The sequence below is a fragment of the Phodopus roborovskii genome, unplaced genomic scaffold (genome assembly GCF_943737965.1).
Source record: "Phodopus roborovskii unplaced genomic scaffold, PHOROB, whole genome shotgun sequence".
Taxonomy (NCBI): Eukaryota; Metazoa; Chordata; class Mammalia; order Rodentia; family Cricetidae; genus Phodopus; species Phodopus roborovskii.
The window spans coordinates 1,246,932-1,273,291 of NW_026126588.1; the positions used below are offsets into that span (position 1 = coordinate 1,246,932).

A 26,360-nucleotide genomic window follows, 5' to 3' on the forward strand; every position below is an offset into this window, starting at 1 on the left:
CATCCACCGCTCTCAGTGTTAGGAGTCCCACACAAAGACCAAGTTATACAATTGTGACATATGCAGAGGCCCTAGGTCAGTCCCATGCAGGCTCCCTGTGTGTTAGTTCAGTCTGGTGAGCTCCTCCTGTAAGCCCAGGTTAGTTGGTTCTGTCCGTTTTCATGTGGTGCCCTTAACTCCACTGGGCCCTACAACCCTTCCTCTTCTTCTTCCTCAGGGTTCCCTAATGTTTGGGTGTGGGTCTCTGCATCTGTTTCCATCAGTTGCTGACTGAAGCCCCTTAGGTGACAGTTGGACTGGGTACCAATCTATGAGTAAAGCAGAATAACATCCAGAAGCATTTCATTGACTTGTTTTTGTTTTTATTTATGTATTTTTTTGCCATTAGTGTTTGGATCTATCCTAGGTCTCTGGGGTATCCCGCTTCTGGGATGGCTCCTCATTTTTACAAAAGGAAAATGGGGCTCACAAGAGAAAAGCTGAGTAGTTAGGAGAACTCCCCCCTCCCCTCCCCAGGAGATCACCAGGCTTTTGCTCATGCTTTCTTCCCTCTCTCCTCCCAATGCCCTCAAGAAGGCACCCTTCTACCTGACAGTGGTAGCCCTCATCTTTAATCCTAGGACTTGGAGGCAGATGATCTCCAGGTTCGAGGCCAGCCTGGTCTACAAAGAGAGTTCCCGGACAGGACAGCCAGGGTTACACAGAGAAACCCTGCCTCGAAACCCTCCCCGCTACCCTCTCAAAAGGCATCCTTTCAATTTTGTGACTGAAGGAAGGGAGGCTGGGACCTACAATCTGTCCAGATCACACATCTGTAAGTGCCTGACTGTAGCCCTCATGGTCCTAACCTTGGCCTCTGTTCTTCAGCCAGGCCTGCGGCCACCTGAAGCTTCTACATGTGCCTTGCACACTGGGATGGGACAAGGCACAGTGACTCCCCCTTGGCACTTACAGCTCCTGTGGGGAACCCCTCCAAACTCTCACGCTGGGAGGAAGGACTTGGCTGGCTGCTATGACTAAGACATTCTTTGTTCTATTACCTTCTTTCAAGAGGTATGTTTTCCACACTGAGTTGCCCCAATTAGGACAAGATGGTAGGTCTTCTGACTCCCTTGGGCTTTCCACTGTGACTCATGAGTCACACAGTCCCACCGGGGACTGAGTGGGCCCAAGTAGAGGGGCAAACTGAAATGAAACAAAAGCAAAAGTAATACCCCCTCCCTGTGTGTCCTGTGGGAGGGGGAGGTGCGGCTGCAGCCAGGCAAAGGGGCAGAGTTCCGCAGGCCTGACAACAGCATCCTCCCTGACACTCACTGTACCCGCAGACTGCGGGATGGGAAGGGGGCTGTGGAGCAGGGTCACCGTGATTGATGGCCACCAGGCTGCCTCTCCATAGAGCTAATATAACTCTTCAGGGTGACACATGTCTAAGACAAGTGTCCATCACTCTAGCTATGTAAACTTACACATGGTGCCTTTTGTGCCTCAGTTTCCCCCTCTGTAAAATGGAGCCGACAGAACTATCTACCTCATGTGCTAATTATGGAGACTAAAGGAGAGCCAGCATACCTGGAATGAGGCAGAATTCACATATTAGCTATCATCTAACCCTTGCTTTTTATTGTCTTAGATTAAAAGATGTTTTAAAAACTAGAATTTTGTGTGTGCGTGTGTATAGGACCAACTTAGGTCTATTGGCAGGTGATAAGAGGTGTCTCTACCCACTGAGCTCACACTGGCCTGGAACCCCATCGGTAGCTGAAGGTGACTTTGAATGCCTGAACCTTCTGCTTTGAGTCCCATTTCTACTGGAATGGTCACCGTGATGTCCAAATAGGAGGAGAATTATGTGTTTAGCATTTATGAGGCCTGATTTGCTCTCCAGACAGACAAATAACTAATTAATAAGTAACATAACAGTCCTTCCCAACTTGACACCGTCTGGAAGATTTCAGCAGGATCTATGTCTTCCTGTTGTCTATCCACTTGGGCAAACAGAGATGTTCTAGACCTGCATAGTTACCATAACCTTTCAACTCCTGGCTGTGGCTCCCCCAGAAAAGGAGCAAAAAGGGCTGAAGTTGAGCATCGTCTCTGAGACCCATTTTTAAAGGACAAAATATGTGTCCCTGGGAAACTAGGCCCAGTCCTTAACCAGCTCATCCTCCACTGCCTTGGTCACCTGCCTCAAGATAACCTGAAGCCATCAGGGCCTTCCAGAGGCACTACCTTCCCGCTCTCATCCCATAGCAGGAGCCGGAGCCAGGGGACTTGGCATCAATGGGCAGGGTAAGGGCTACCATGGAGAGACCCCGAGGCACCCCTCATCACTTTACACACCCGGACCGGGAAGATGTTTGGGGTAGAGAGTAGTGGGAGGATTTTTTCCCTCCAGGTCTCCACCAGTCTGAGCCTGGCGCCTGCTACCCAACCTAACCCTCCCCCTATGAACGTGGGCCTTTCCGTGCCCGGACTTCCCCCTCCCAACCCAAACACACTCCACTGTCCCCACCTCCACCGTCCCAGTCCCTCTGGGCACAAGCGGTATTCAGGGACACCGAGTTTTGTTTACAATCTAATTTGTTCGGATAATTGCCTCGACTTCGCCCTGCGCTTGGCCCGCGTGGATCCAGCCTGCAGCCCCCTCTTCATTGGTTCTCACAGCACTTTATAGGAAATTCCCCTTTGCAGAGCAAGGCAGCGCGTGCGCGGGGTTGGGAGAACGACTGTTCGTTCACAAAGCCCAGAAAGAGCCTCCCCAGCCCCAGCCCCCACACAGTGGGGAGTCGGAAGGAGACAAGGCAGGGCCCGCGCCGGACGCCGGCTCTGAACTCGGGGGGGCCCCCTGACCACTCCCCGCGCCAGGCGCAGCCGGCCCGAAACCAGTGAACCGTGTGCCAGCAGGACTTGGCCGTACCTCCAGGCTCCTGGAAAAGACCAGAGTTTATGAAGCATCCCATAGGACGTCCCTAGCCCAGTGTGAACCTCTGCGGCCTATCGACTTTAGCAGATCTGTAGCCCCACGTCCCCATTTTTCCTTCCCCAAAGTTTGGTCCACGTGGTCTTCGGTTCGCCGCTGGCCGCCTCGCGGGGGGAAAAAGTGGCTGCACCTGCTTTAGGCGAATTATGGTAGCACTAGAAGTTAGTCTCCCCTCCCTCCGCCGCTCTCTCGTTCGCTCTCTCCTCCCCGTCGCTCGGCGCGCTCTCTCCTTCCCTCCACCCCTCCGGTCCCCCGCCCGGTGTGCCCCGCCCGCGCGCCGCCCGCTCGCAGCCACTCGCAGCCGGAGCTCAGTCGCAGCCCCTCGGAGTCCGGAGCCGGCCGCCCCTGCGGGCCGGACAGTGCCACCGGCGGCCGGGACGGAGCCCCCCAGCACGCGATCAGGGCGCGGCGCAGGCGGCCACGGCGCGGCGGGGAGGAGCCCGGGCCGGAACCAGGGCTGGGCCGGGGGCGGGGACGCCGGGGTCCCGGAGCTCCGGAGCCGGAGCGAGCTCAGGAGCGTCGCGGGAGCCGGGGGACGGACGATCGGAAGCCAGAGAGAGCCGAGCCATCCTACAAAGTACGATGCCCCCCAGGGGCTGAGGCGCGCGGCGATCGGCACTGGAAAGATCGCCTCGGAGCGGCGCGGCGCGCAGGGGCAGTCCCGGCGGGTGGCGGCGGGCCCGGGCTGCGACCCGAGCGAGCCCCATGCCCCGTGCGGGCTGACGGGCCGGAGCCCGCACTGAGCGGCCGGGCCGGACAGGTAGGTGGCCGATCCAGGGACCCCAGGGACCTGGGTGGGGGCTGGGCTGACGACTCGTCGAACTCCCCAGCTCGCTCACTCTCTCGCCTGCTCCCTGTCTCACTTTGTGTTTGCAAACTGCCGGCCCGAGGCGCGCCGGGCGCCGGGAGGAGCCCGGCCCGGGGCCGGAGCACTTTGTTCCAGCCGGGGCCAGCCGCGTCTCACTGACCCGGGTGAGCTGCGAAACCCTGCCCCCGGCCCGGGCCCCCAGCGGACTGCAACTGTCTGGGGAACAGGTGGGGGCTGCGGCGCGGGGTTGGGGGCCAGCGGGAAGCCGGCCACGGGGGCGGTTTGGAGAGGCCACTGAGGCCCGCCCTGCCCAAAGAATCTGGGCTCCGCCCCCTCCGGGCTTCGCTGCTGGGAATGGGGTGTTAGGGGGCGCGACCCCCCCTCCCGGAGTGAGACAAAGAATACTCCCGGCCCGGACTTTCCTGAGCCGGGAAGGGAAGTGGTCAAGTGTGATGCCCCCAAGTCCAGTCTACGCGGGACTCCCCAGGACTAGCAGGAGGCAGAGGGACTTGGGGGGAGGGCGGGGGGGGGACGACCAACAATCTCAAACACCTCGTTGCCTTAGTCGCACCTCGGAAGTGCTGAGAAGTCCACCCTTCTTTCCCCGCATCCCTTAATCAGATCTGTGATAGAGCGGAAAACTTCTGGGGGACTTGAGAGAGAGACTAGTAAAGGCCCCTGTGATTTTTGTGTGTCGGAGCTGGTCGGTAGGGGACTGACCCGGTGCTTGGCTATCTTCCCCTTTGGGACAGAGCTCCTGCGGGGTAGTGGGGGAGTAAAGTGGCTGGAGGGAGGGCCCAGTGCCATCAGAGATGAGGCTGTCGGAGTGACCCAGCTGGACCCCATTCCTCCTGACTGAGGGTCTGGTGACTCACTAGACAACCCTTTCGTCTCCCCGACACCTCCCTGACCCGCGGCCACCCTCAGCGGTGCTCAAACCTTGCACTCCGCTTCTACGTAAAACTTCTGCTTCTTGGGCTGTGCCGGAGCAGAACCCGATGGCGCCAGAATGTTGAATGCCCTTAGAGACCTGGGCCCGCGGCCACCTGTGTGAAGGAACGTGTGATTTCGTGGGACGCGGATTCTTAGGCAGAGGGCCCTGACCATTACAGATTGACTCTCTCCCCAACTGAGGCGCCCGCGTGAACACCCTCATGCAGCATCTGCTGACTCTAGGTTGGGAGGACAAGGGTATGGGGGTGTCCTTGCTCTCAGACAGTGGCCCTCCCCTTTGCACCCCGGGCCTCTTAATGCCAACACCGCCGTGCGTGTTTTCACGTTCCTTGGCTTGGCACCTGGGATCTCAGATATCTGGAGATGAGCGCGTGTGGTGCACCCTTGCACGGCTCTAACCACCCGGTGGACCGTGGCGCTCCGAGCTGGGTGGGTTTGGGAACCAGAAGACATAAACCTGAGTCCAAAGCCACCGTTTGGCGGTTCCGGAGCAGTTCGAAAAGAGTTTTGGCTAATGCGGGATTTTTACCTTGAACTTAAAGCGTCTTTGCCTGGATTGGCAGTCGACGGCGGCGTAGGGTCTGGAATTCAGGGTCGGAGGAGCGCTGCGTCCGCGACTGTCGCTGTGGTTTGCCCGAGCGTCCCATCTCTCACGAAGAAAGGAGCAGCGGGTGGTCCATGCTGCCCCCCCTCCCGCTTCCTGGAGATGCTAAGCCTCCACCCCCACCCCGCCCTGGCCCCCGAGAACCTCAATGGGCCGACGCCTTGGCCTAGGTACCCTGCGGCTTCGGCATTTTAAGCCCCTGGTTGAGATCAACGGAGGAGCCAGGGGGAGGCTCCTGAAGGGGAACGGTCGGCCTCAGACGACCTCTGCCCGCCCCCGCGGAAAACCGCTGTGGGGAAGTCTGCCGGCTTTTTTTTTTTTTTTTAAACTTGAGAAACTTTTACCTTGCCAGGGTGATTCAGGCAGGGACTGTCTTCTGGAGGTTGGAGGGGCACTTGGATAAGCTCTGAGGTACCCTCAGAACAGCGTGTGTAAAGAATGCAGTGGACCACCACTGCAGCCAGTTGGGCAAGGCAGCCTGGTGTCAGGACTTTTCTGGGACCCTCGCTTCCACACTTGCTTCAGACCCGGTGATACCTGAACCTCAGCTTGCCGGGACACTTCAGTGCCTGGCTGTGTTTTGTTGTTTTTGTTTTGTTTTCTGGGAGGGCTGAGGAGACAATGTCTCTTTATGTTGCTTAGGCCAGTTCCTTCTGCCACAGCCTCTGGGATGCTGGGATTACAGGTATGTGTTCCACACACCTCACCAAGCTCCTACTACATTTTACCCTAATGCCCACCCTAGAAGTTGGAGGAGACCCTGGTTACAGTCTCTTCTGAGGCTAAGGCAGGGTTGGAATTGAGGAGCCTCTGAACACTGGGGAGCAGGACAGGCCTGACTTGCTGGGGGACCCACTCCTGTTCCTTCTCAGATCTCCCTACCCCTTTCCTCTACCTTTGGCCAAAAGCTTCCTTTCTGACTGTCTGGTAGGTAGGTCCCTTCTTGCCAGGAATGTGCTATCCTACTGGGTCCTGACTCCAAACACACCTTTTCCTAGCAGGGAGGGCCCCAGGAGGATTGGAAGAGGGTGGCTTTCTTTGATCTGGTAATTTCCTCGGCTTTTGCTGAGCCCCTACCTTGCCTGGGCAGATCCCAGGCTGGGTACTGAGGTACCCTTGTGCTTCTGGGACCTCAGCTCACTGGATACTTGAGACAGATGTGATGGGGAGGTGGGGTGCCATGGGAGGGGTTTGGATTCAGAGGGCTGTGTGAAGGAGGGAAGGGTCGCCCCCTCTTGAAGCCATCCTTCCTTTCCTACATTTTAACCCTTCGACTTCCCCTCTAGACCAAATGTGCCGAAGCCCAAGCTTTTATTCTTAACTTCCTCCCATCCTAGGGGCTTTTTCTGCCCTCATCCCTTTCCCATCCTTTCTCAGTCTCCCCAGGCCCAAGGCAGCCATGAGTCTATTTTTGTCAGGATTCTGTGACTCCTCTGGCTGATAATAGCTTCCTCTGAGGTGGATCCGGAGCCCTAGAACCCAAGGCACACAGCTGGAACATCCCTAGGGTGTACGTGTGTCAGAGTGAAAAGGGCCTTGGAGCTTGGCACTTGAGATAAGGCTCTAGGGAACTTAATTAAGCTGCTGGAACCCCAATTTTCTTAGGTTGTAAAGTAGGTCAACAATGCCCAGAGTAGAAGAGCAGCTTGGGAGTTGAATCCGAGGTAAAGTTTCACACCCCAGCAAGTGTCTGGCCATCGGAGTGCCATCCAATGATGACCTTTTCTTTAACTAGTTCACCAGCACTGCCAGGCCACTTACTGGGCCGAATACTGGAAATATTGGAGTATAAACCTTCATTTTATAGGCTGGAAATTGAAGCCAGACAGAACTGGCAACTTGTGTGAGATTTTTGCTGCTGCCCAGGTGTAGAGCTGAGACTAAATTGCCAGGGACTAGAGCCTCCAGTCAGGGCAAGGGAGAAGGGCAGGAATAGGACTGACACCCCCCCACCCTCCCCCTCCCCCCTCCCCCTCCCCCCCCCTCACCAGCCTGGCCCAGCCTCCTCTCTCCCTAATTTGTCGGAGCTGTGCATCCTGCTTGCCTGCCTTTCTTAAGGGTCCCTGCCAGTACCACCCTGGTTCGTCCCTTAGGCCTTCTTAGGGTGGTAATAGAGACAAATAAAAATGAGATAGAATTCTCCAGAAGATGGAGAAGAAAAATATGACTGGAAGACTAGCATCTTCTCTTTTCAAAGGGGAAAATTCATAGTGTTTGGAAATGGAGCCTCCTGTCCATATAGGAACAGGCAGAGAGCCTCAGATTTGGAACCTACCACTGATCGGTCATCTCAAGAGGCAAGAACCTTTCTCCCTGCAGGGAGACTGAAGTTGTCTGTCCTTCCCATCACCATCTGGAATTCTGTATGGAAATGGACACTTTTCCTTACTACCGGTTGCACCATGCCTCTGGTCTCAGTAGGAACCCTGCTGCCTTTGACATCTGGTACGTGTTCTGGGCTCTCGGAGGGCCTGGAGGTACTGATGGCCACACAAAAGGTACCTTCTGCTTAGAACCACAGGGTGATGGGCCATGCGGGCTTCCTTGTTGGGTCACCTCCTTGGTTCCAGGACAGATGGATGCATGCGCGCACGCACACACACACACACACACACACACACACACACACTCTTAAGTGCAATAAAATCATGCATCATTTCCCCAGCCCTCTCAAAAGCCTGTGCCTCTAGCCCCAGGTGTCTCCTCATCTCCCGGGACCCTTCCTCTGCACCACGGCCTCAGGATGGCTGGGCTGCATGGTGGTGCCAGGTAGAGGTAAAGGGTATTTGCTTTCCTACAGGAGTGTAAATGGGCAGGGGGAGCAAATGGTGGATTTCCTCGTAGTGGGACCGTATGCAGAATTAAGCATGTCATTTGTTTGAAGTAGGGAGGGGCCAGAAGTAACCCAGTCTATCTTGTCTGTCTATCTCTCATGTCGTGGAGCATAGCATGTCTCTTTTTCTGACTGGCTGGAAGAGAGAGGGAAAAGTGATGGCTTCCAGGCTTGAGGGCAGGGTTTGGGGAGTAGAGATGGGCGTTCCCGTATGTTCATTCTGAAACCCCTGTGCCTACCGTGTGCATTCAGTAGACACATTGGCAGGACCCAGAGAGGAGGAAATAAGAGGGGCTCTTGCAAAATCAGAGAACCCAAAATGGAGTAAGTAGGGGAGTGTGGATCTTTGAGATGGGAGCTGGGGACAAGCAGGCTGACGGGGCTCTGACGGGTCCAGGTGCTGGGACAGGGTTCTTGCCTTAACCCTGTGCCACCCCAGTGTGAGGGGAAAGTGGAGGGATGAGCAGCTAAGGGGGGCTGAGCTCTGGTTTCCTCGATCCTGCCAAACCAGAGCTGGCTCCTGGTACACATTCTGGCTGGGCCTGCATTTCTAGGAGTTCACATTTCTAGTGGGCCCAGGTCTGAAGAAGTCACTCCCAAAGAATGACTTCCTCCTTTTCTGCAGGAATTCCCTGTGTGGGGGGAGGAAAATGCCCTTGCCAGGGAGACATCAAGATGTGCCCTAGGTCCAGTGGAGGGGCATTGGCCAGAAGTGCTAGGGGGGTAAAGGCAGGCATTGGTGGCACTCAGAGAGGTAGGCTGTGTTGAGAATCTTGTCTTTGGTCCCTTGGGAGAAACTCCTTTGGGTTTCCCACAGAGCCCACAAGCTACCTGCCCTTCTTTGGGCTTGGAGCACAATGTCCATGGAAGCTCTGAATGACTCCCCTGCCATATTCCCTGCGTCCCAAGAGTCCCTTGATGGAAGGTCGCAGAGGACTGAGACATGAGCCTAGGAATGAATCGTGGTTGTGAGACCAATCCACCTGAGCACAGGCTTCCACCCACCTATGCCTGGGCTTGAGCCAATTGTGTAGGCTCAGACTTCACGATCTGTGTTTTGCTATAGAGTGTCCCTCAGTGCTACGTTCCCCGTGCTCAGGGATGAATCTCCAGGTCCTCCAGGTACACTGTGGAGTCCCTGTAAGGCCATTAACATCCTGCTGTTCTCAGTGAGTATCAGGTTTCCTACTGTCCCTCCAACTCTGGCCACAGTCTTTTGCTCAATAGCATGTTCCTGGCCTACTGCCCTACGGGGCTTCCTGCAGGGGGCACTGTGGGACCCAGGGCAAGGGACCCTGGGGCCCATGCAAGCCTCCTTTTTGCCAATTAGACAGCCAGAGCCTGATCAGAAGGGGTGCTGTCTGCCTCCTCCTGCCTGATCCCCATCGACGAGATTTCCCTTCATCAGAATCTCACATCCTCCTGAAATTAATTTGATGCCTCTTGTTATCAATTAATTGAATCTCGTTGGGAGAGAGAGCTCGGAGAGGCGGGCTGCAGCTTGGCCCTTATGTGTTCCTGTCCCCCCTCCCCCACTTCCCAGGACAGCCTCACCCTTCCCCCAAACTCTTTCTTTCTGCTTTTAATTTCACATATTGTCTAAAATCAAAGCACTGCTACGAGCCCTTTGCCAGGTTTGGCGTGGATGGACACCTCCAGCTGGGTCCTGGCTGGTCTCGCCCTTTCAGGGAATCCTACCTCTCTTATTTGGTTTCTTCTTAAATAAACAAAACCTCACCCTGTGTACCCCAGGGGCTAGAACTTGGGAGGGGTTGCTACATCCTAGATAGGGAAAGAGTCACACAGCACAGGAGCAAAGCAGGGGCCTCCCGCTAACGGTTTTCTATTATTACTGTGTTGTTCGTGTGTGCACACGTGAACACATGCCATGGCAAACAGGACAGCTTTTGGGAGTCGGTTCTCTACCCCATGGATTCTGGGAACCAAACTCAGGTTGTCAGGCTTGGTGGGCAGGGGGGGGGAGCATCTTAACCTGCTGGACCATCTCACTGGCCCATGCTCCTGCTGTACTGTTCTGTTGTGGAACATTTGTTCAGCCAGGCAAAGACGCGTTGCATTTGTTTAACTATGTAAAGATGTGTTGTGTTTTTGTTCATTAAATCAAATTAGTGTGGGCTCAGGTTAACAACTAGATGACAGGGAGGAGCTGGGATAGTGTGGTTGCATTAGTCGGGGTGATGGGAAGGGAAAGAAAAGAGACACCAGGGGCCAGCCAGACACAGAGGAAGCAGGAAAGGCGGACATACAGAATGAAAGAGAGGTAAAAGCCCCGAACCAAAATGTAGATGAATAGAAACAGGTTAAGTTAAGTTAGAAGAGCTAGTGGGCAAGCCTAGTAAGGCCAGGCGTTCATAATTAGTAATACATCTCTTCATCTTTATTTGGGAGCTGGTTGGTGGCCCAAAGAAAATGTCAACTGCACTGTTCCAACATTTTTAGGAGTTATTTAGAAGATGTCCTTGGCAGATGGATTCATCAATTGTGGGGCAGAGGGACCCCAGCCCCCACCCCAGCATAAGCGTCATTCAGAAGCATGTAGAAGGCCTCGCTTCTTCCCTTGAATGAAAGATGGCTTGGGGAAGGCCTTATAAGAAACCCCCAGCAAAGAATCATGCTTTACAGCTGTGGTTCTCAACCTGTGGGTCGAGACACACAGAAGTTGCATATCTACTATTTACATTACGATTCGTAACAGCCATAAAATTATAGTTATGAGGTAGCAATGAAGTATTTTATGGCTGGGGGGTCACCACAACATAAGGAACTGTATTAAAGGGTCGCAGCATTAGGGAGGTTGAGGACCACTGGCTCACAGCCTCACCCTAATCTAACCAGCATCCTGGTGATTGCCGAGGTGTAATTAGTGCTCCCATTTGACAGAGGAAGGACCTGGGTCCAGGGAGGGTTCTTCCTCGGATGGAATCACCTAATAGGGAACTTGACTCTTGAACTGCTTCATTATTTCAGGGACGGGTGGGTAACCCCGCTGACTGATTTCACCCCTGCTTTTTGTTGGCTCACACACAGTGTGGTAAATGTCACATAACTATCCCCACTTGGGCTCCTTTTGATCAGTCAAACACGGCCTGCATGTATGTTCAGTGAGGACACGTTGAGATGGAGTGGCAGCTACTTCTCGTCCGGCTTCTTTCGTGGTCGCCACAGCTACTAAGAGCATACTACTAAGCGGCTTGCTTGCTTTCTATTTTATGTGTGGGTGTTTTGCCTGCATGTATGTCTGCATACCACATGTGTGCCTGACTCCCACAGCATCCTCTGGAAGAGAGGCCAGTGCTCTTAACCACTAAGCCATCTCTCCAGCTCCTGGTCTTCTTTTCTTTCCTTCCCCTCTTCCTTTCCTCCCTCCTTCCTTTTGAAACAGGGTCTTACTATGGGGCTGACCTCAAGTTCATAAATCTCCTGTCTCTGCCTCCAGTTTTGGGATTACAGAAATTAAAGGTGGTTAACATCTTTTCACATAGAGAATTTGCTTTTGCTTGGTCCCAGGTTTTGCTTTTTTTTTTTTTTTTTTTTTTTGGTTTGATTTTTGGTTTAGGTTTCTTATTTTGTTTTTTGAGACAGGGTTTCTCTGTGCAGCTCTTGCTGTCCTGGGAACTCTATAAACCAGCATGTCTTTGAACTTGCAGAGATCGCCTGCCTCTGCTGGGATTGAAGGCGTGCCCTGCCACTGCATGGCATGATCCCCTACTCTTTAAGGAGAATGGGGAGGGGGATAGGGAGAAGCCAGCTCAATGACCCCAAAGTGTCTTCATGGGAACAACTCAGTGAAGACCACACTTGCTCAGATCAAGCTGCCATGCCCATCCTGCTGCTGAGGACCGACGGGTGCATAGTTCTTGCTGCCTTCGGTGGTACTTTCGAACCAGGTGACATTAAACTCATCCTAGCAAGTCTTCCCCTATCTCCTGTGAAGCGAATTTTAGGGCCGCACGCCTCCAGAGGCTGTGCAGGTGCAAAGAAGCCCCATCCCTCTCCAAGTAAGGCCCTCTGTAGAAGTCACCCCGTTACCTGTCCCCACCCAAAACTTGGCCTCCCCGTGAACACCTTGTTTGGGCGGGAGCCTGATTAGAAGGATGGTTGCCCACCACCTCCCACCCGATTCCTAGCAATGAGATTTCCCTTCATCAGAACCTCTCATCCTCAAGAAAATAATTTGATGCCTCTAGTTACCAATTAATGGACAGAGAGGTCCTCCGAGAATGGGGTCACAAGCAGGTTCTGGCCCATCGAGGCCTAGAGAGGATGAGGCACCTTCTGAAACGAACCTTGATGCGAGGACAAAGAGGTGCAGGGAGGCTCGCCCAATCTTTGCTGTGTTTTAGATGTCCTTGAATGCCATGCCTAACAATCTTCTGGGGAGACAGAGGGACCAGGACTCGGTCAAGGGCCATGGAGTGCCAGACCAGGTGGTCTGCCGCAGGCCTACAGGAACCTCTGGTGCCAAGGGCACCCCCAGAAGCATGCTCCAGACTGGCTCCAGATGGTCACTGGTACCCTGAATGGGTAGCCCCTACCCCTGAAGCGGCAGGCCCCCCACGTCAGACGCCACTATTTAATTAGCTGTGTCTGATTAACCAAACTTGGCATTAGGCTCCCCTTGCCCTCTTCTTCCCCAGCTCCGAATCGATGGCTTTGATATGCTAATTAGGGAGTAATTTAATTTCAAAAGGCCGCAATTAACAAGGGTGTTGTGGACATGCTGTAGTTAAGCGGAGTAATCTAATTTGCATTAGTAACAAGCAGGGACTAATTAGAAGCTTAATTAGACACTTAGATGGCTCTTATGTTTACTTTCTTAATGAGATGGAGTGGGCTCTTTGGTTCTCTCTCTGTCTCTCTTGCCTCTGTGTCTGTTAATCCTTCCTTTTGGTCATGGTAATAGGAAAGAGTGTTGAATGAGGCTTTCTTTGCCAGGCCTGGTGGAACCATTGTGACATCCTCACCCTGGTAGTAAAAGGTACAAGGGAGAGAAAGTGGCCAGGAAGAGTTGTCTGTCTCACTATGGATTTGTCACCACTGGGGTGAGGTGGTGGGAAGGGTCTGGGACCAGATGATCTTGTCACGTTATTTGTTGTCTTTAAAAACTGGTTCCTGTTTCAGAGTGCGCATGGGAGGGAGGAGGAGAGAAGATGGGGAGGCAGTTAGGGTCTCTCAGTGGACTGACTGGCTGTGATTAAAACCATGAGCTGCACTTGCAGGCCTGGGCCTATAATCCCAGCTACTCAGGAGGCTGAGGCACATTTAGGGCTGTGTAGGTTACAGAGTGAGTTCAAGGCTAGGCTGGGTCCCTAAGGGAAACCCTGCCTGACACTTTAGGAGAAAAACATGTTTGTTGAAGGGTTGATGTCATAGCTCAGTGGTAAAGTCCTTGCCTGGTATCCATGAGGATCTAGGCTCAGTCTCCAGTACCAGAGAGAGAGAGAGAGAGAGAGAGAGAAAATGAAACTGACAAATTCTTTGGAGGCCTCATTGCCTGAGGCTTAGCTCAGAAACCACCTGCAAGAGGCCTTTCCAGGGTACCACACCCCCTCTAGGCACCCATCCTTTCTTTAGTACCTAATATAACATTTTCAAAGTGGAGAGAGAGGTGTGTGTGTGTGTGTGTGTGTGTGCACGCGCGCGCGCGCGTGTGTGTGTGTGTGTGCATGCACATGCGCGCTGTGTTTGTAGTTCAGAATCCTGGAGACAGCCGTGTGCGGTACCCATGCCTCCCTCCGAGAGTAAGAAGTAGGAATGGTTTGTCTGTAAGATTCCTTCATCAGGAAGAGCCTTGTGCACTTTTGTTTGCTAATGATCCTTCTCACTTTGCCAGACACCAAGGCTGTGGTTTTTTTCACCTCTTCTCGACACGATTCCCACCCCATGTACCCAGTATCCATTGCGAGACAAGGCCCACTCCTGTACCAGGAGCTTGTGCACACTGGAGGGGCTTAGTGTTGGTTTCCTCAGGTAGATCCCAGACTGTCTCAAGTGGGGGGGCGGGGTTGGCCCCAAAGGCTTGTGAGCCATCGGGCGAAAAAGTCAAGCTGGTAGCAATCAGTGAACACCAATGAAATCAAGGGCTTTAAAGGTACACATTCCAAAGCTTACATGCCTGTAAGCCGAACATTTGGAAGGTAGAAAGCGGAGAAACAAGAGTTCAAGGGCATCCTCAGCAAAATTTCCAGTTTGAGGTTCATAAGACCTCAAAAGCTGTGTAATTCTGAAGCCCAGCATTGGGAAAGTCCAGGGGGATCGCAGGAGCTCCAAGCCGCCCTGGCCTACCTAGTAAGACCATGGCTCAGAAAAAAAGAAAGGAAGGAAGGAGGGAGGGATGGAAGGCAACGAAGATGAAGAAATAAGTGTACCTTCTAAGCAAAATGCAGAGTATTCTTCACTGTTCTTCCAAGTGAAGATAGGTAACGTCCATGTGTCGGACTCTGGGGTTAATAAACTTAAAGGGCTCGAGCACTAGAATGTGGTTTGTAGACCAGTGATCCTCTTGCCTCTGCCTTCTATGTGCTAGGATTACAGGTTTACAGACTGGGTTGTGGTTTGGTTTGGTTTTAGTTTTTCAAGACAGGGCTTCTCTATGTAGCTCTAGCTGTCTTAGAACTGGCTCTGTAGACCAGGCTGGCCTTGAACTCTGCAGGCTGGCAAATCCACCTGCATCTGCCTCCCAAGTGCTAGGATTAAAGGCTTGCCCTACCACCACTGACATGGTTTTTGTTTTTTAAGACGGGATCTAGCTGCGTAGCTCAGGCTAGCCCAAGACTCTTCCCTCCTGGCTCAGCCTCCCAAGTGCTGTGTTTATACGTATGTACCACCACACCCAGCTATATGTCCTCCTCCCAGAATATTGAGACTTGGGAGATGACACTCCCCCCCCCCCTTTGAAAAGGAAGCCCAGTACAGATTCCCAGTCAAGGGCTGTGTGGTCAGGTGATCCTTTGAAATGAGTCCATCCTTGCCCTGCTCCTTGTCTTAAGCCCCGCTAGCTCTGAAGTTTTGTGCCTAGAGGTTTCGAGTGATCCCTAGATTTGGGGGCAGGTAGCTCTCAAGGTGCCACATGTCACTTATGGAGGATCTTTGGCTTGGGGCACAGGTGGGTGGGGAAGTTGAGGTGCCAGCCTCCAATCCCAGGACAGGAACTTGGGGAGAGGGTGTTTGTTGCCTGGAGTGAAAGCCAGGGCCTTGCTCGTGGTGGTGAGTGAATGCTAGGCTACTGAGCCGGATCCTGGGCCCTTAACTTTTCTCAGAAGCCGAACAGAAGGCTCGAAGGGGTCAGCCCCAGGAATTGCCCTTCTCAGGTCGCCTTGTTCAGGAACTATGCCTTATTTGATTCTGAAGCATCCCTGGAGGATGGAAGGTTTATTGGTACCAGCCCCATATTAGAGATCTGGACACCAAGGTTCAGGCCAGTGACCTCACAGTTCCGTGTCATGAGTCACGACAGGAAAGCGGTAGGGTGACCAGTGAGTGACTGGCTGGTGTGTAGAGCCCTCCCTATTCCCGGCAGCCTGCAGCCAGTGAAGGTCAGAGATGCCTTGAGTCCCTGGGTTCTTGACTTGAGAGGTATACTCAGCTGTCTGTAGGATCAAGGTTGATGGCTCTGGAAAGCGCTGTGCTTTTTGTTCCTTACTAAGGATTTGTTAGCAGGGTAGCCAGAAAGATCTGAACCCAGTAGGCTCTCATAGTGAGGGAAGGCCTTGGCATGCAATCTGTAGTCTGCCTAGCTTGCCCATCCTTCATAGCTAATGCATTTCAGAAAAAAAAAAAAAATCCAGGTTCCATTTAAGGTAGAACCCCAAGGTTGAGGAGGGTTCCATATGATCAAAAGACACTGCATGTATGGAATTCTCAAGAATTAATGAAAGTACTATATTTTTAAAAAGTAAGTTCCCATTTATTTCTTATACTCACATTGGATAGAATTCTGAGAGATGCTATTTATATGTACTTATCATTTGGTGAGAAGGGCATGCCAGTGCCTATTCTCTGCATGGCACACTGATGCTGCCTAATGCTTTTTAAAACTATGACATTCTCCTGGCTGGCTAGCAGTGAGAGAGACGCCCCCCTCCCCACATATGCGCAAATGACCACCCACCCAGAGGAAGACTCGGCGACTCTTTACATACCAGAAAGCACTGCCCTTCAGACTCTCGTGACTAGATCTCAGTTTTTAGGTTAATGGAACCCTACATGCTTGTTGAGTGAGTGTGCGGCCTCAGAGGTCCCTTCTACCAACTACTTTGGACTATGGGAAAGCTAGCTCCTAACAAGCTTGCTCTCCTCCTCGGAGCCTCAGGCAAGCAGGTCCGGGCACAGGGACCAGCAGTACAAGTTACATCCTCTTCAGATCAGTAGAATTAGCCCAGCACAAGCACGCTAAGGTTCCGGCTCATCCCCAGGCTCTTTCTCCTCCCTGAGATTGTGTTATAGGACGTCCTGTCTCTAACTGCAATCAGCTTCCTCCTCTTCCTTTGGAGTTAGTTCTAAGTAGACAGCATCCACTTATTCGCTCCAAGTCGTTCAGCAAATTTGTGACCGACCGGGCGGCAGCTAGACACATCAGGCTCTCACCTGGGCCATAGTCTGCTTGGGGAGGGGGCACCGGGACTCTGGGTACAGGTGACCCAAGGCCACGCCCCCATCTGCCTCCTCGCCTGCTGCTGCGCGGGGGGGGAGCGAATCTCCAGCTTCCCATTCGTGTCCGCCCCCCCCCCTTCCGCGGGTAAACTCCGAGCATCCATCAGTCTGTTAATTGCACTAATTAGAGATCGCGGAGGTGTTAATTGGAAAACCCTGGTATTGTGCCTGTTTGGGGGAAGAAAACGTCAATAAAAATTAATTGATGAGTTGGCAGGACGGGCAGCGCGGGTTCGCGGCGAGGCGTAGGGTGTCGTGGCAAATGTTACGGCTCAGATTAAGCGACTGTTAATTAAAATGCGACGGTAATTAATACTCCCCACGCCATATGGGCCCGCGAAAAGGCACAAAAGGTTTCTCCACGTGTAGGGCTCTGGTGTCTTTTCCTCTCTGCCTCCCAAAAGCACCCCAGGCCCGAGTGCCCCTTTGGCCCCTAGCTAGGTGCAACTCGTCACTTCCGGCAGGGAGGGGCCGAGGCGGACCCTGGTTAGTTCCAAGGAGGCGGTGCTGCCTTGGCTCCCACTGCTGTGGTGCATCATAGAGGCAAAAGCCTCAGGGAATGTGGGAGCCCCAGATGGCCACAGGGTTCCCCAAAGCGGAAGAGGTGGCTGTGGCTTTGACCTAGCTTCCTTCTGAGGATGGCTGCCGAAGCCTGGGCCTGACCATGGCTCCCTAGTGCTGACTTCACCAAGGGAATATAGGAGACTAGGATCTACCCACATGTAGCCCTCCAAATCCTGGATCACTCCCCCCTCAGACACACGCGCACCCTGCAAATGGGTCTCCACAACCCACGACATGTGGCGGGGGAGTGGTCTGGGAATGCTTAGAAGCCTAGTCTTAACAATTCTTAGGGGAATTTGAAACCGGTGCCCACTCCTTAGTGGCTTAGGGAAAAGCAGGGCCTGCGGCTGCTGAAGTCCATACCAAGCCTGAAAGGATTATTTTATGAAAGTAGCCCAGTGACTTGCTCAGGGCCACCGGGCTGGGACTAAGTGTTCTAATCTCTGCTTGTCTCTTTCCCTGCTGCAGGTGTTAAGTTACTCACTGCTACAGAAAGAGGTGACTCTGTATATAGAAGGGTCAGGAAGTCAGTAAGACAGGAAGGTAGGGATGAAGGGCTGCCCAGGGCAGCCAACTGTGACCCATGCTGGGTGGAGCCTTTGGGATCAGGGATTAAGCCATGACTCTAATAGTCTCCTGGTGACTCCCAGCACCATCCACCAACTGCCCTAGGGAGTCTCGTGGAGAGAAGAGAAACTGAGGCCCTGAGATGGAGGAAAGCAAAGGGCTCATGGCTGATTTGTGACAGAGCCTAGGCTGCCATCTCTCCTAGCCAGGGCCATAAGGCGAGTACCAGTGATTTGCCCCACCCCTCCTAGTTACGAGGCACTGGTAACAAAGTTACTCCCAGAACCCCACCCCACCCCACCTCTAGCTGGCTGGGCCCCAGACATTAGTGCCTGTCACCTACAGCACACCCCATCTTCATTACAACATTGTTGAGGGATGGGTAGGATCCGGAGGCTGGAGATTGGTGGTGTACTCAGTCTCGGAGGGCAGGTGTGTCAGGGCAGAGGTGAGGATTCCCAGAGGGCCTGGAAGTCCCTGCCAAGTGGGTTTGAGGGGCTGGTGCTGGTGGGTGGGCGGGAATCCGGAAGGAGGTATCTGGGTGTGTGTCAGTGGGCAAAGGCCCCAGGAGGGGGCAGGGCACTCTGTAAGGGAAGGGCTGCTATTCATACACCCTGTGGAAGTGCCTCTTCAAATGCATATAGTCTCAGCATGCAAATGAGAGGCTCGTTCAATGTGAATGACCGTCCCCTGAATACCTGTTATTACGTGGCACATTGCCACAATTGTGTTGTTCACTTAGTATCGCTATACCCCTCCCCCTTCCCAAAATGATGGGAAAGGAAGGCACGCCTCTGTTAGCACCCTCCTTCCTTTCCCAAACTTGCTGTCAAAGCTACAACTTTGCTGTATTCCTGTGAATGCTGGAAGGGGACCACTTTCCCTTCCCTGGGAGAAAGGGCTGCCAGATTCTTGCATTCTCCTTACTCACACCTCTGAGGCCCAGGAGTTCTCAGATCTCAGAGCAGCTGGTTTGGAATTCTGAGCCGGAAGCTGCTCTCTATCCTAGCAGGGCTGGAATTGGACGCCAGTGAGAGCCGAGTGGGCAGTGAGCTCCCTGCCATCTTGCCATTCCCTCACCCCTGGCTGAGGCTCAGGCCGGAGCGGGGGAAGTTGCTCCTGTAGTTTGCGGGATGGGTGGTTTCAGGGGAGGGGGCTGAAGCCCTGTGCTGTGGTGGATGGAGGCCAGAGCCTACCCATCCATCATCTGGCAGCTTCTAGCCCTGGGGCTGACACGGTTATTAAAGGCTTGGGACCAAGTGCGCAATCTTTTCCAAACCATCACCTCCACACGCTCCCCTCTGCTCTAGCTCCTCTGAGAACTCAGGAGTGGGAACACAGGGGGTGACATTAAGGCCACTTACATAGTGCATGGGCGCTTTAGGATCCCTATCCACAATCCTCCACAAGAGAGGCAGTCAAGTCAAAACTTGAGAAGGCTAAAGCGGTGGTATGGCCACAGGCCCCCCCCCCCCCACACTCTGGTCCCATCAGGGAAAGGCTGAACGGGTGGCCCAGGGGAGAGAGGGAATGGCTTACAGGTAGGGATGGGAGGAAGATGCTACTTGGTGCTTCACCCTGGGAAGAGGAGTAATTCAGCCACTTCTTACAGTTTCCTTAATCTGCTAACCCGAAGAGCCTCATCCTGTTGGCTGAGAAAGACATGTAGTTATCTGGTTGTTTTCTCCAGTCCTTGCTGGATGTTCAAGTGGCTTGATCCTTGTGTGACATCAGACAAGTCATTCGCCTCTCTGAACCTTATCATCTTTGCCCTCACAGTTAGGGCGGGTGGAGAATGGGCTGATGAGGGCTTACTTGGGTAGGCGCCTTCATTGTAAAGGACACCAAGAAGCTGGGGTTGAATATTTTGACAGCTAAGGAAACTGAGGTTTGGGAGTCTGAGATATATTAAACAACAGTCCATGGTGGGCACCAACTGTTCCTTTTAGGGTGATTGATTATTTGTGGGATAGTATAGAGTCTAGAATTTGAGAAGAGCTTTTGTGTGTGTGTGTGTGTCTGAGAATGCACATGCTAGTGAGTCCTGGGGGGCGTGAGGCAAGGTCTTACTATGGCACTCAGGCTGGTCTTGAACTTGCGATCCCTCTGCTTCAGAGTCCCAGGATCACAGGCATGCACCTGGGGTTAAGACGTACACTACTCCTCCTAGCTTCAGAACAGCCTTTTGTGCTAACCATCCCCCTTCTGTAGTGTGTGTGTGTCAAGCTTTCGGAATGTTCTACAACAGGAGAAGGGAACTCCTCACCCCTCCCTCTCCCCGCTGTTCACTGCCCCAATTATATCAATTATATCCGCTCTCTGGAGATTTTACAGCCCCTCCATGTGACCATATTTAAGGAGGAAGCATTTGGGCCTTGACCCTCATGCTTTGGATCAGATACTTGACTTTGGGACTGGAGAGATGGTTCAGTGGTTAAGAGCACTGGCTGCTCTTCCAAAAGACCCTGGTTCGATTCCCAGCACCCACATGGCAGCTCACAGTTGTCTGTAGCTCCCGTTCCAGGGGAGCTGATGCCTTCTCCTGGATTCTGCATACACATGTGGCATAGACATACATGAAAGCAAACATGGCCTACACGAACCCATACACATAAAATAAATGTTTTAAAAAGACACCTGATTTCTATTTTGTTTTCAAGACAGGGTTCCTCTGTGTAGCCCTGGCTGTCCTGGAACTCACTTTGTAGACCAGGCTGGTCTCGAACTCACTGAGATTCACCTGCCTCTGCCTCTGCCTCCCGAGTGCTAGGACCAAAGGTGTGCGCCACCACCACCCGGCAGCACCTGATTTTTCATTAATTTGTTCACTTGGTTTATTTTTTCCATGTTTATTGTTTTGTTTATGTGTTGTGTGCATGCACACTTGTGTGGATGCCTGTGGCAGTCAGAAGAGGGCGTAGGATCCCCTGAAGCTGCAGTTGGGAGCACTCCTATTCTATTCGTGTGCTGGGAACTAACAGCCAGGGCTCTTAACCTCTGAGCCACCTTTCCAGCCCTGTGCTTTTGTTTTTGAGGTGGGTTCTCCTGTAGCTCAGGCTGGCCTGGAGCTCCTACCAGACTCCCAAACTGAGATTATAGGTGTGAGAGTTTTCCCCCTTCCTTCCCCGCCCCAGTTTCCTTACTGCTAGGAATGGGAACCCAAACCTCACATGCCAGACACTCACTATATAGCCTTGAATAAACTAACTGCCCCATTTGGAGGGTGAGGCTTGCTAGGGCTTGGACCTTGGGCACTCAGCATGCTAAGCCTTTACCCAAGCTGATACTTCCGGCCCCTGTTTTCCCTTCAGTGAAATGGGTGTTAAATATACACCTCACTGTCCTGTGAGGACTTTGGGGCTGTAGTAATAAATAAGATATGAGTTACTTTGGTAGCTGGGCTGAGGTGGGTAGTGGTCCCAGGATTCCTTCCATAGATGCAAAAGGCTAGAACTTAGGGTAGCTAGTTTCCTGTGTTGATCAGGGTCCTCTGTGTCCTGGGGAAGCAGCCTTCGCTCCAGGGAACTCCCTATCTATATAGAAACAAAGGCAATGGCCCTTGCTGGTGAAAGGAAAGAGATTTGGTTGGTCCCAGCTAAAAGGAGATACAAAACAGGTTTAGGGCCCTGAGGGCAGAGGCAAGGGCTCATCTGCTACCCTCCCCCAACCACTCTTCCTGGAAAGGGGGAAATGGGTTGTGGTCAGGTAGGGTTCGAGCTTCCACGTGCCCCTTAACCAGGCCCTGAGGAAGGCGGGACACTGGGGGTCTCAGAAAGGGCTTCTGGGAAATTGGGGAAGAGACCACCCTTGGACGGGGATGGGGTGGGGGTGTGTGTGTAATGGGTGGGGGCAGCTTTCAGTGTCTCCCAGGTAGAACCTGCCCTGCCCATCTATCCTTGAGCCTCAGCCCCTCCCCCATGTCTCTTCTCCAGGTCCCGATAGAGCGACATGATGGTGGAATCAGCATCGGAGACAATCAGGTCGGCACCGTCTGGTCAGAACGGCGTGGGCAGCCTCTCTGGGCAGGCCGATGGCGGCAGCGGGTCCGGGACCGCAGGCACGGCTCCGGCTGCGGGTAGGGACGGTTCAGGCAGGGACGGCGCCAGCGGAGCTGACAGCAATGGCGAGATGAGCTCCACGGAGCTTCTGCAGTTCCAACAGCAACAGGTAGGAGCAGACTGACCCCCCCCCCCAGGCCTTTGTCCCACACCCTCTGGGCCACCGTGTATCACTGCTCTGCCCAGCCTAGCACCCTGGCTTTTAGATAGTGGGAAGGGCCAGCCTCCAGGGGCTTCCTTCCCTGTGTGTCTGCTAATCTGGTGGAGAGCCCGAGCCTGGGGAGCTCAAAGTGGTACTGGGGGCCCAAGTGTATGAAGTCTGAAATAGTCCCAGCAAAGCCATATGGACCAACAGCCTCCTGGGCAGCAGGCTTTGAAGGTCTGTTTTGAGTGGGTGGGTGGGTGTCTTGGCTCTTACAGCTGGAAAACTGGTCATAGTAACCAGGGTTGCCAGGGTGTGCTGTGCGCACAGTGGTGTCTTTATTTGTACTGAGAATCAAGGCTGCCCAAGCTCTGATCTGAGCTGTGAAGAGGTTAAACTTCCAGGCACAGAGTGGCCAAACAATCTGGAAAGGGGCCCAGGAAGGGAGGAGAAAGACAGTCTCTCTCTCTCTCTCTCTCTCTCTCTCTCTCTCTCTCTCACACACACACACACACACACACACACACACACACACCCACGTTTATTTTTTCTTTCTTCTTTCTTCTTCTTTTTTTTTTTTTTTTTTTTTTTTTTTTGTTTTTTTTTTGTTGTTTTTTTTTTCCAGGACAGGGTTTCTCTGTGGAGTCTATCCTGGTACTCCCTCTGTAGATCAGGCTGACCTCTGACTCACAGAGATCCCCTTGCCTCTGCCTCCCAAGTGCTGGGATTAAAGGTGTGCGCCACCACTGCCCAGCTTATATTTTATGTTTTTAATAATGTGTTGTCTTCATTCTGCACCTAGTATGCGCTTGTGAGTTCAGGTGCTTTTGAAGGCCCAAGTGTAGCTGGAATTATAGACAATTATGAGCCATTTGATATGGGTGCTAGAACTCGGAACTCAGGTCCTCTGGATGAATGGCGAATGTTCTTAAGTGCTGAGAGCCATCTCTCCAGCCCGGCTTTCTATTTTAAAGGCTCACACCCAGTCTGTGTCCTCCCTCGTTTATGCCTCTCTGAAGGGGCACATCTAGGGGTACAGGATGGAGAACCTAGTTAGATTATGAATGAGCGGGGCCCCTGGGTCTCAGTTCCACCCAGGGGTGAGGGTGGAGGCTTCAAGAGAACCAGCCCTGCCAGCCCCGGCTTTGGGAGTCATCTTGTTTGACTTTCTGTTGCTGGTGTCCTTCCTGGCCCTTAGGGGCTCAGCTGGGAAAGTAGACCAGGAGGACCCTTGATGCCCTATACCATCCTTACCTGTGCAGCCAGAGCCCTTCGTGCCTCCTGCAGACATTGCCGTCACCCGCCCTCCTCCCCAACACCACACCCAAGGTTTCAGGGTTGCACTAGAAGCAGGCTCACTGATGTTTCAGTTGATTGGTCCCTTCAAATAGGGCCTGTCCTCAGCCAGCACCTTAGCAGCCACATCGTCCTGGCCACTAAAATACCGAGTTATCAGGACTAGAAGCACGGGTGTGGTGCTCCTCAAGTAGGTGTGAACAGGTAGAGGAGTTAACAGTTTCTGTGTGTATTATTTGCATATGTGTGCTCCTGTGTACCTTCCTTAGTCACACTCCATCTTGGGGGGGGGCGGTATCTTAGTTTTCTTTTGAGACAGGGTCTCACTATTAACCATGGCTGGCCTAGAACTTGCTAAGTAGACCAGGCTGTCCTGGAACTCACAGAGATCTGCCTGCCTCTCTGTGTTGAGATTAAAAGAGTAAGCCACTACACCTAGCATCTTAGTTTTTATTGTGTGTGTGTGTGTGTGTGTGTGTGTGTGTGTGTGTGTTTGTGTAGTGTGGGGCTTTGGAGAGTCTTCTGTCATGTGGGACCCAGGGATTGAACTCAGATCTTCAGGGATATGATCCTTGGGGTGCTGGTGGGTGGTGTCATCATCCTTCTTAAGCAGAATCTCCTCGGGAAGAGGCCCACTGAGTCTGCATTTTCTGCTGGGATAACATCTTGTTGTTGTTGTTGTTTCTTAATCAAAATATAACTAAATGTGGGTTCTTGCAGAGGCTTAGGTTTGAGTCGCAGCACCCACATGGCAGCTCAGACATCTGCAATGCCAATTTGGGGATTCAGTTTATTAGAAATAAATCTTTAAAAAAAAAAAAATACACCCCTAGGAGTTTTCTCCTAGGCCAAGCTGTTTGGGACCCTCCTGTGTCTCTTTGCAAGGAGAATTATGCAAATGTGGCAGAGGGTTGGAGGAGCTTCCTAAACTGGAAACAAAACCAAAAATCCTTGGGTCCAGCAAAATGGCTCAGAGGCTTGACACCAAACCTGACAACTAGAGTTCGATTCCCAGGACCCACAAGGTGGAAGGCGAGAACTGACTGAGCAGATTGTCTCTTGACCTTCACACATGCACTGTGGTCTGTGTACACACATACATACCCACAGAATAAATAAATAAAGTGTGATTTTCAAAAGGAGAAGAGAAAGTTTGCCGTGAGGCATAAACACAGGCCTCTGGGTAACTGGGAAGATGTTTGGGCGGGAGACAGAACCTTCTGTACTGATCAAGTTTCTGGGCTCTGCCCTGTACATGGTCATGACTTACCATCTCAATTCTACGTTCCAGTTGTTCCTGTTTGTTTTGGGGACCATCCCAAAGTCCTGAAAAATCCTGTATCAGCTTCACAAATAATCTGGGATGGGGTTTTGAAGGCAGGCAAGGGGCTGTTATATCCATTTGGGCTCACCATGGGCTAAGTGCCCAGGCCCAAGGAAAATACGCGAGATTGGAAAAAAGGTTTCGTTGGCTCCAAACTTCAAAAATAACACTGCAGAATTAAAATGATAAAATATTCAGTTAAAATGAAACATAGTCTGTGGGTCATTCTTCCACTTCCAACAGATGAATTGGGGCTTTGGGGGGAGAACATTCAGCAATTCTTGGTCCCCAGAAAGCAGATGTCATTATTGGCAGGGTAAGCCAGATCAAGAAAGGGAAGTCGATCTGTTGGTTTCACCTGTCTTTCAGCCATAAGCAGGAAGTCTGTAGGAGACAGCTTTTGGATTCGCTGTGTCATTAAATGTCATTAAATTGCTTTAGCATCCCTGGGGAGGGAGGCCATGTCTTTCCCACTTCACAGATGGGGCAGCCAGAGGCTGCACTGACAGCCTGCCTCATTTAGGGCTCAGCTCTCTCCTTGCCGCTCCCACTACAGCCACAGTCACTGGGTGATGTGGGAGGAAGAACTTCTCACACGGTAGGCACTAAACAAGAAAGAAAGGCAGGGGCCGTGAGATGATGGGTAAGAGCACTAGCTGAACCCCAGCCCCAGAGCCCACCGTGGAAGAGGAAAACCAGAGGCTGAAAGTTGTTCGCACACTTGCACCGTGGTACCTGTGTACCTGCACACATGGCCACACAATAGTATAATGATAATAATAATAATAAAATACAGTGTGGGGGAGTAAATTTAAAGCCAAGTATAGTACAGGAAGCTGAGATGGAGAGATCTCAAGTCTGGGTTACTGGGTGAGACCCTATCTCAGACATGAGCAGCCCCGGGACTCTGGAGACAGCTGAGTGGGGGAGAGAGAGACTGGTGTAAAGCATGAGAGCCAGAATTTTAGTCCCTAGCACCCACATAAAAGTTGGGTGTGGTGGATGGAACAAACCTATAATCCCACATAGTATGTTGGAGTGGAGGGGGACAGGCTGGCCTTTTAGTCAAGTTGAAACTGTAAGCCCAGATTCAGTGAGAGACACTGTGTCTAAAGTTGAGGAGGGAATGGGGGTGGACTAAGGGTTGATACAATTAGAATACATTGTATACATGTCTGTAATGCTTGAAGAATAGATAAATTAAAAAAAAAAATGAAAGTAACAAGGCAAAACAATTGAGGAGAACATCCCGATATTAACTACTGTCCTCAACACACGTGCCTGCACAGGTGAGCAGCCTGGCACACACGTGAACACACACACATACATACACACATGCGCGCGCATGCACAAGGGCCCCCACGGCAAATGTCAGTACGTAGGTGGTGGAGGCAGGACATGGGTGGAGAAATTCAAGGTCATCCTCAGGTACATAGAACTGGAGGCTAGCCTACATGAATCCCTGCATCAAAAAGTGGGGGGGTCAGGGGGAGACTGGGATGGCCCTACCCACTGCCCTAAGTGGCCAGCCACTCCGCTACCTGCTCGGAGGCAGGG

The 26,360-nt window shown here is 52.5% G+C and overlaps 1 protein-coding gene across 5 annotated transcripts in view; it reads left to right on the plus strand.

Moving 5' to 3' along the window:
- The first annotated feature begins 3,591 nt into the window (after nucleotides 1-3,591).
- The window catches only part of Foxp4 (forkhead box P4), a 53,803-nt gene continuing 31,034 nt past the window's right edge, over nucleotides 3,592-26,360 (plus strand). For 4 of the 5 annotated variants that reach the window (XM_051204307.1, XM_051204311.1, XM_051204309.1 and 1 more), the window contains exons 1-2: nucleotides 3,592-3,740; nucleotides 21,916-22,150. In XM_051204307.1, coding sequence (XP_051060264.1) covers nucleotides 21,932-22,150 — 219 coding nt within the window. In that variant the 5' untranslated portion in view covers nucleotides 3,592-3,740; nucleotides 21,916-21,931. Of the gene's footprint in view, nucleotides 3,741-19,783; nucleotides 19,803-21,915; nucleotides 22,151-26,360 lie in introns of those variants that run through there. The other variant, XM_051204308.1, reaches the window with a different exon arrangement.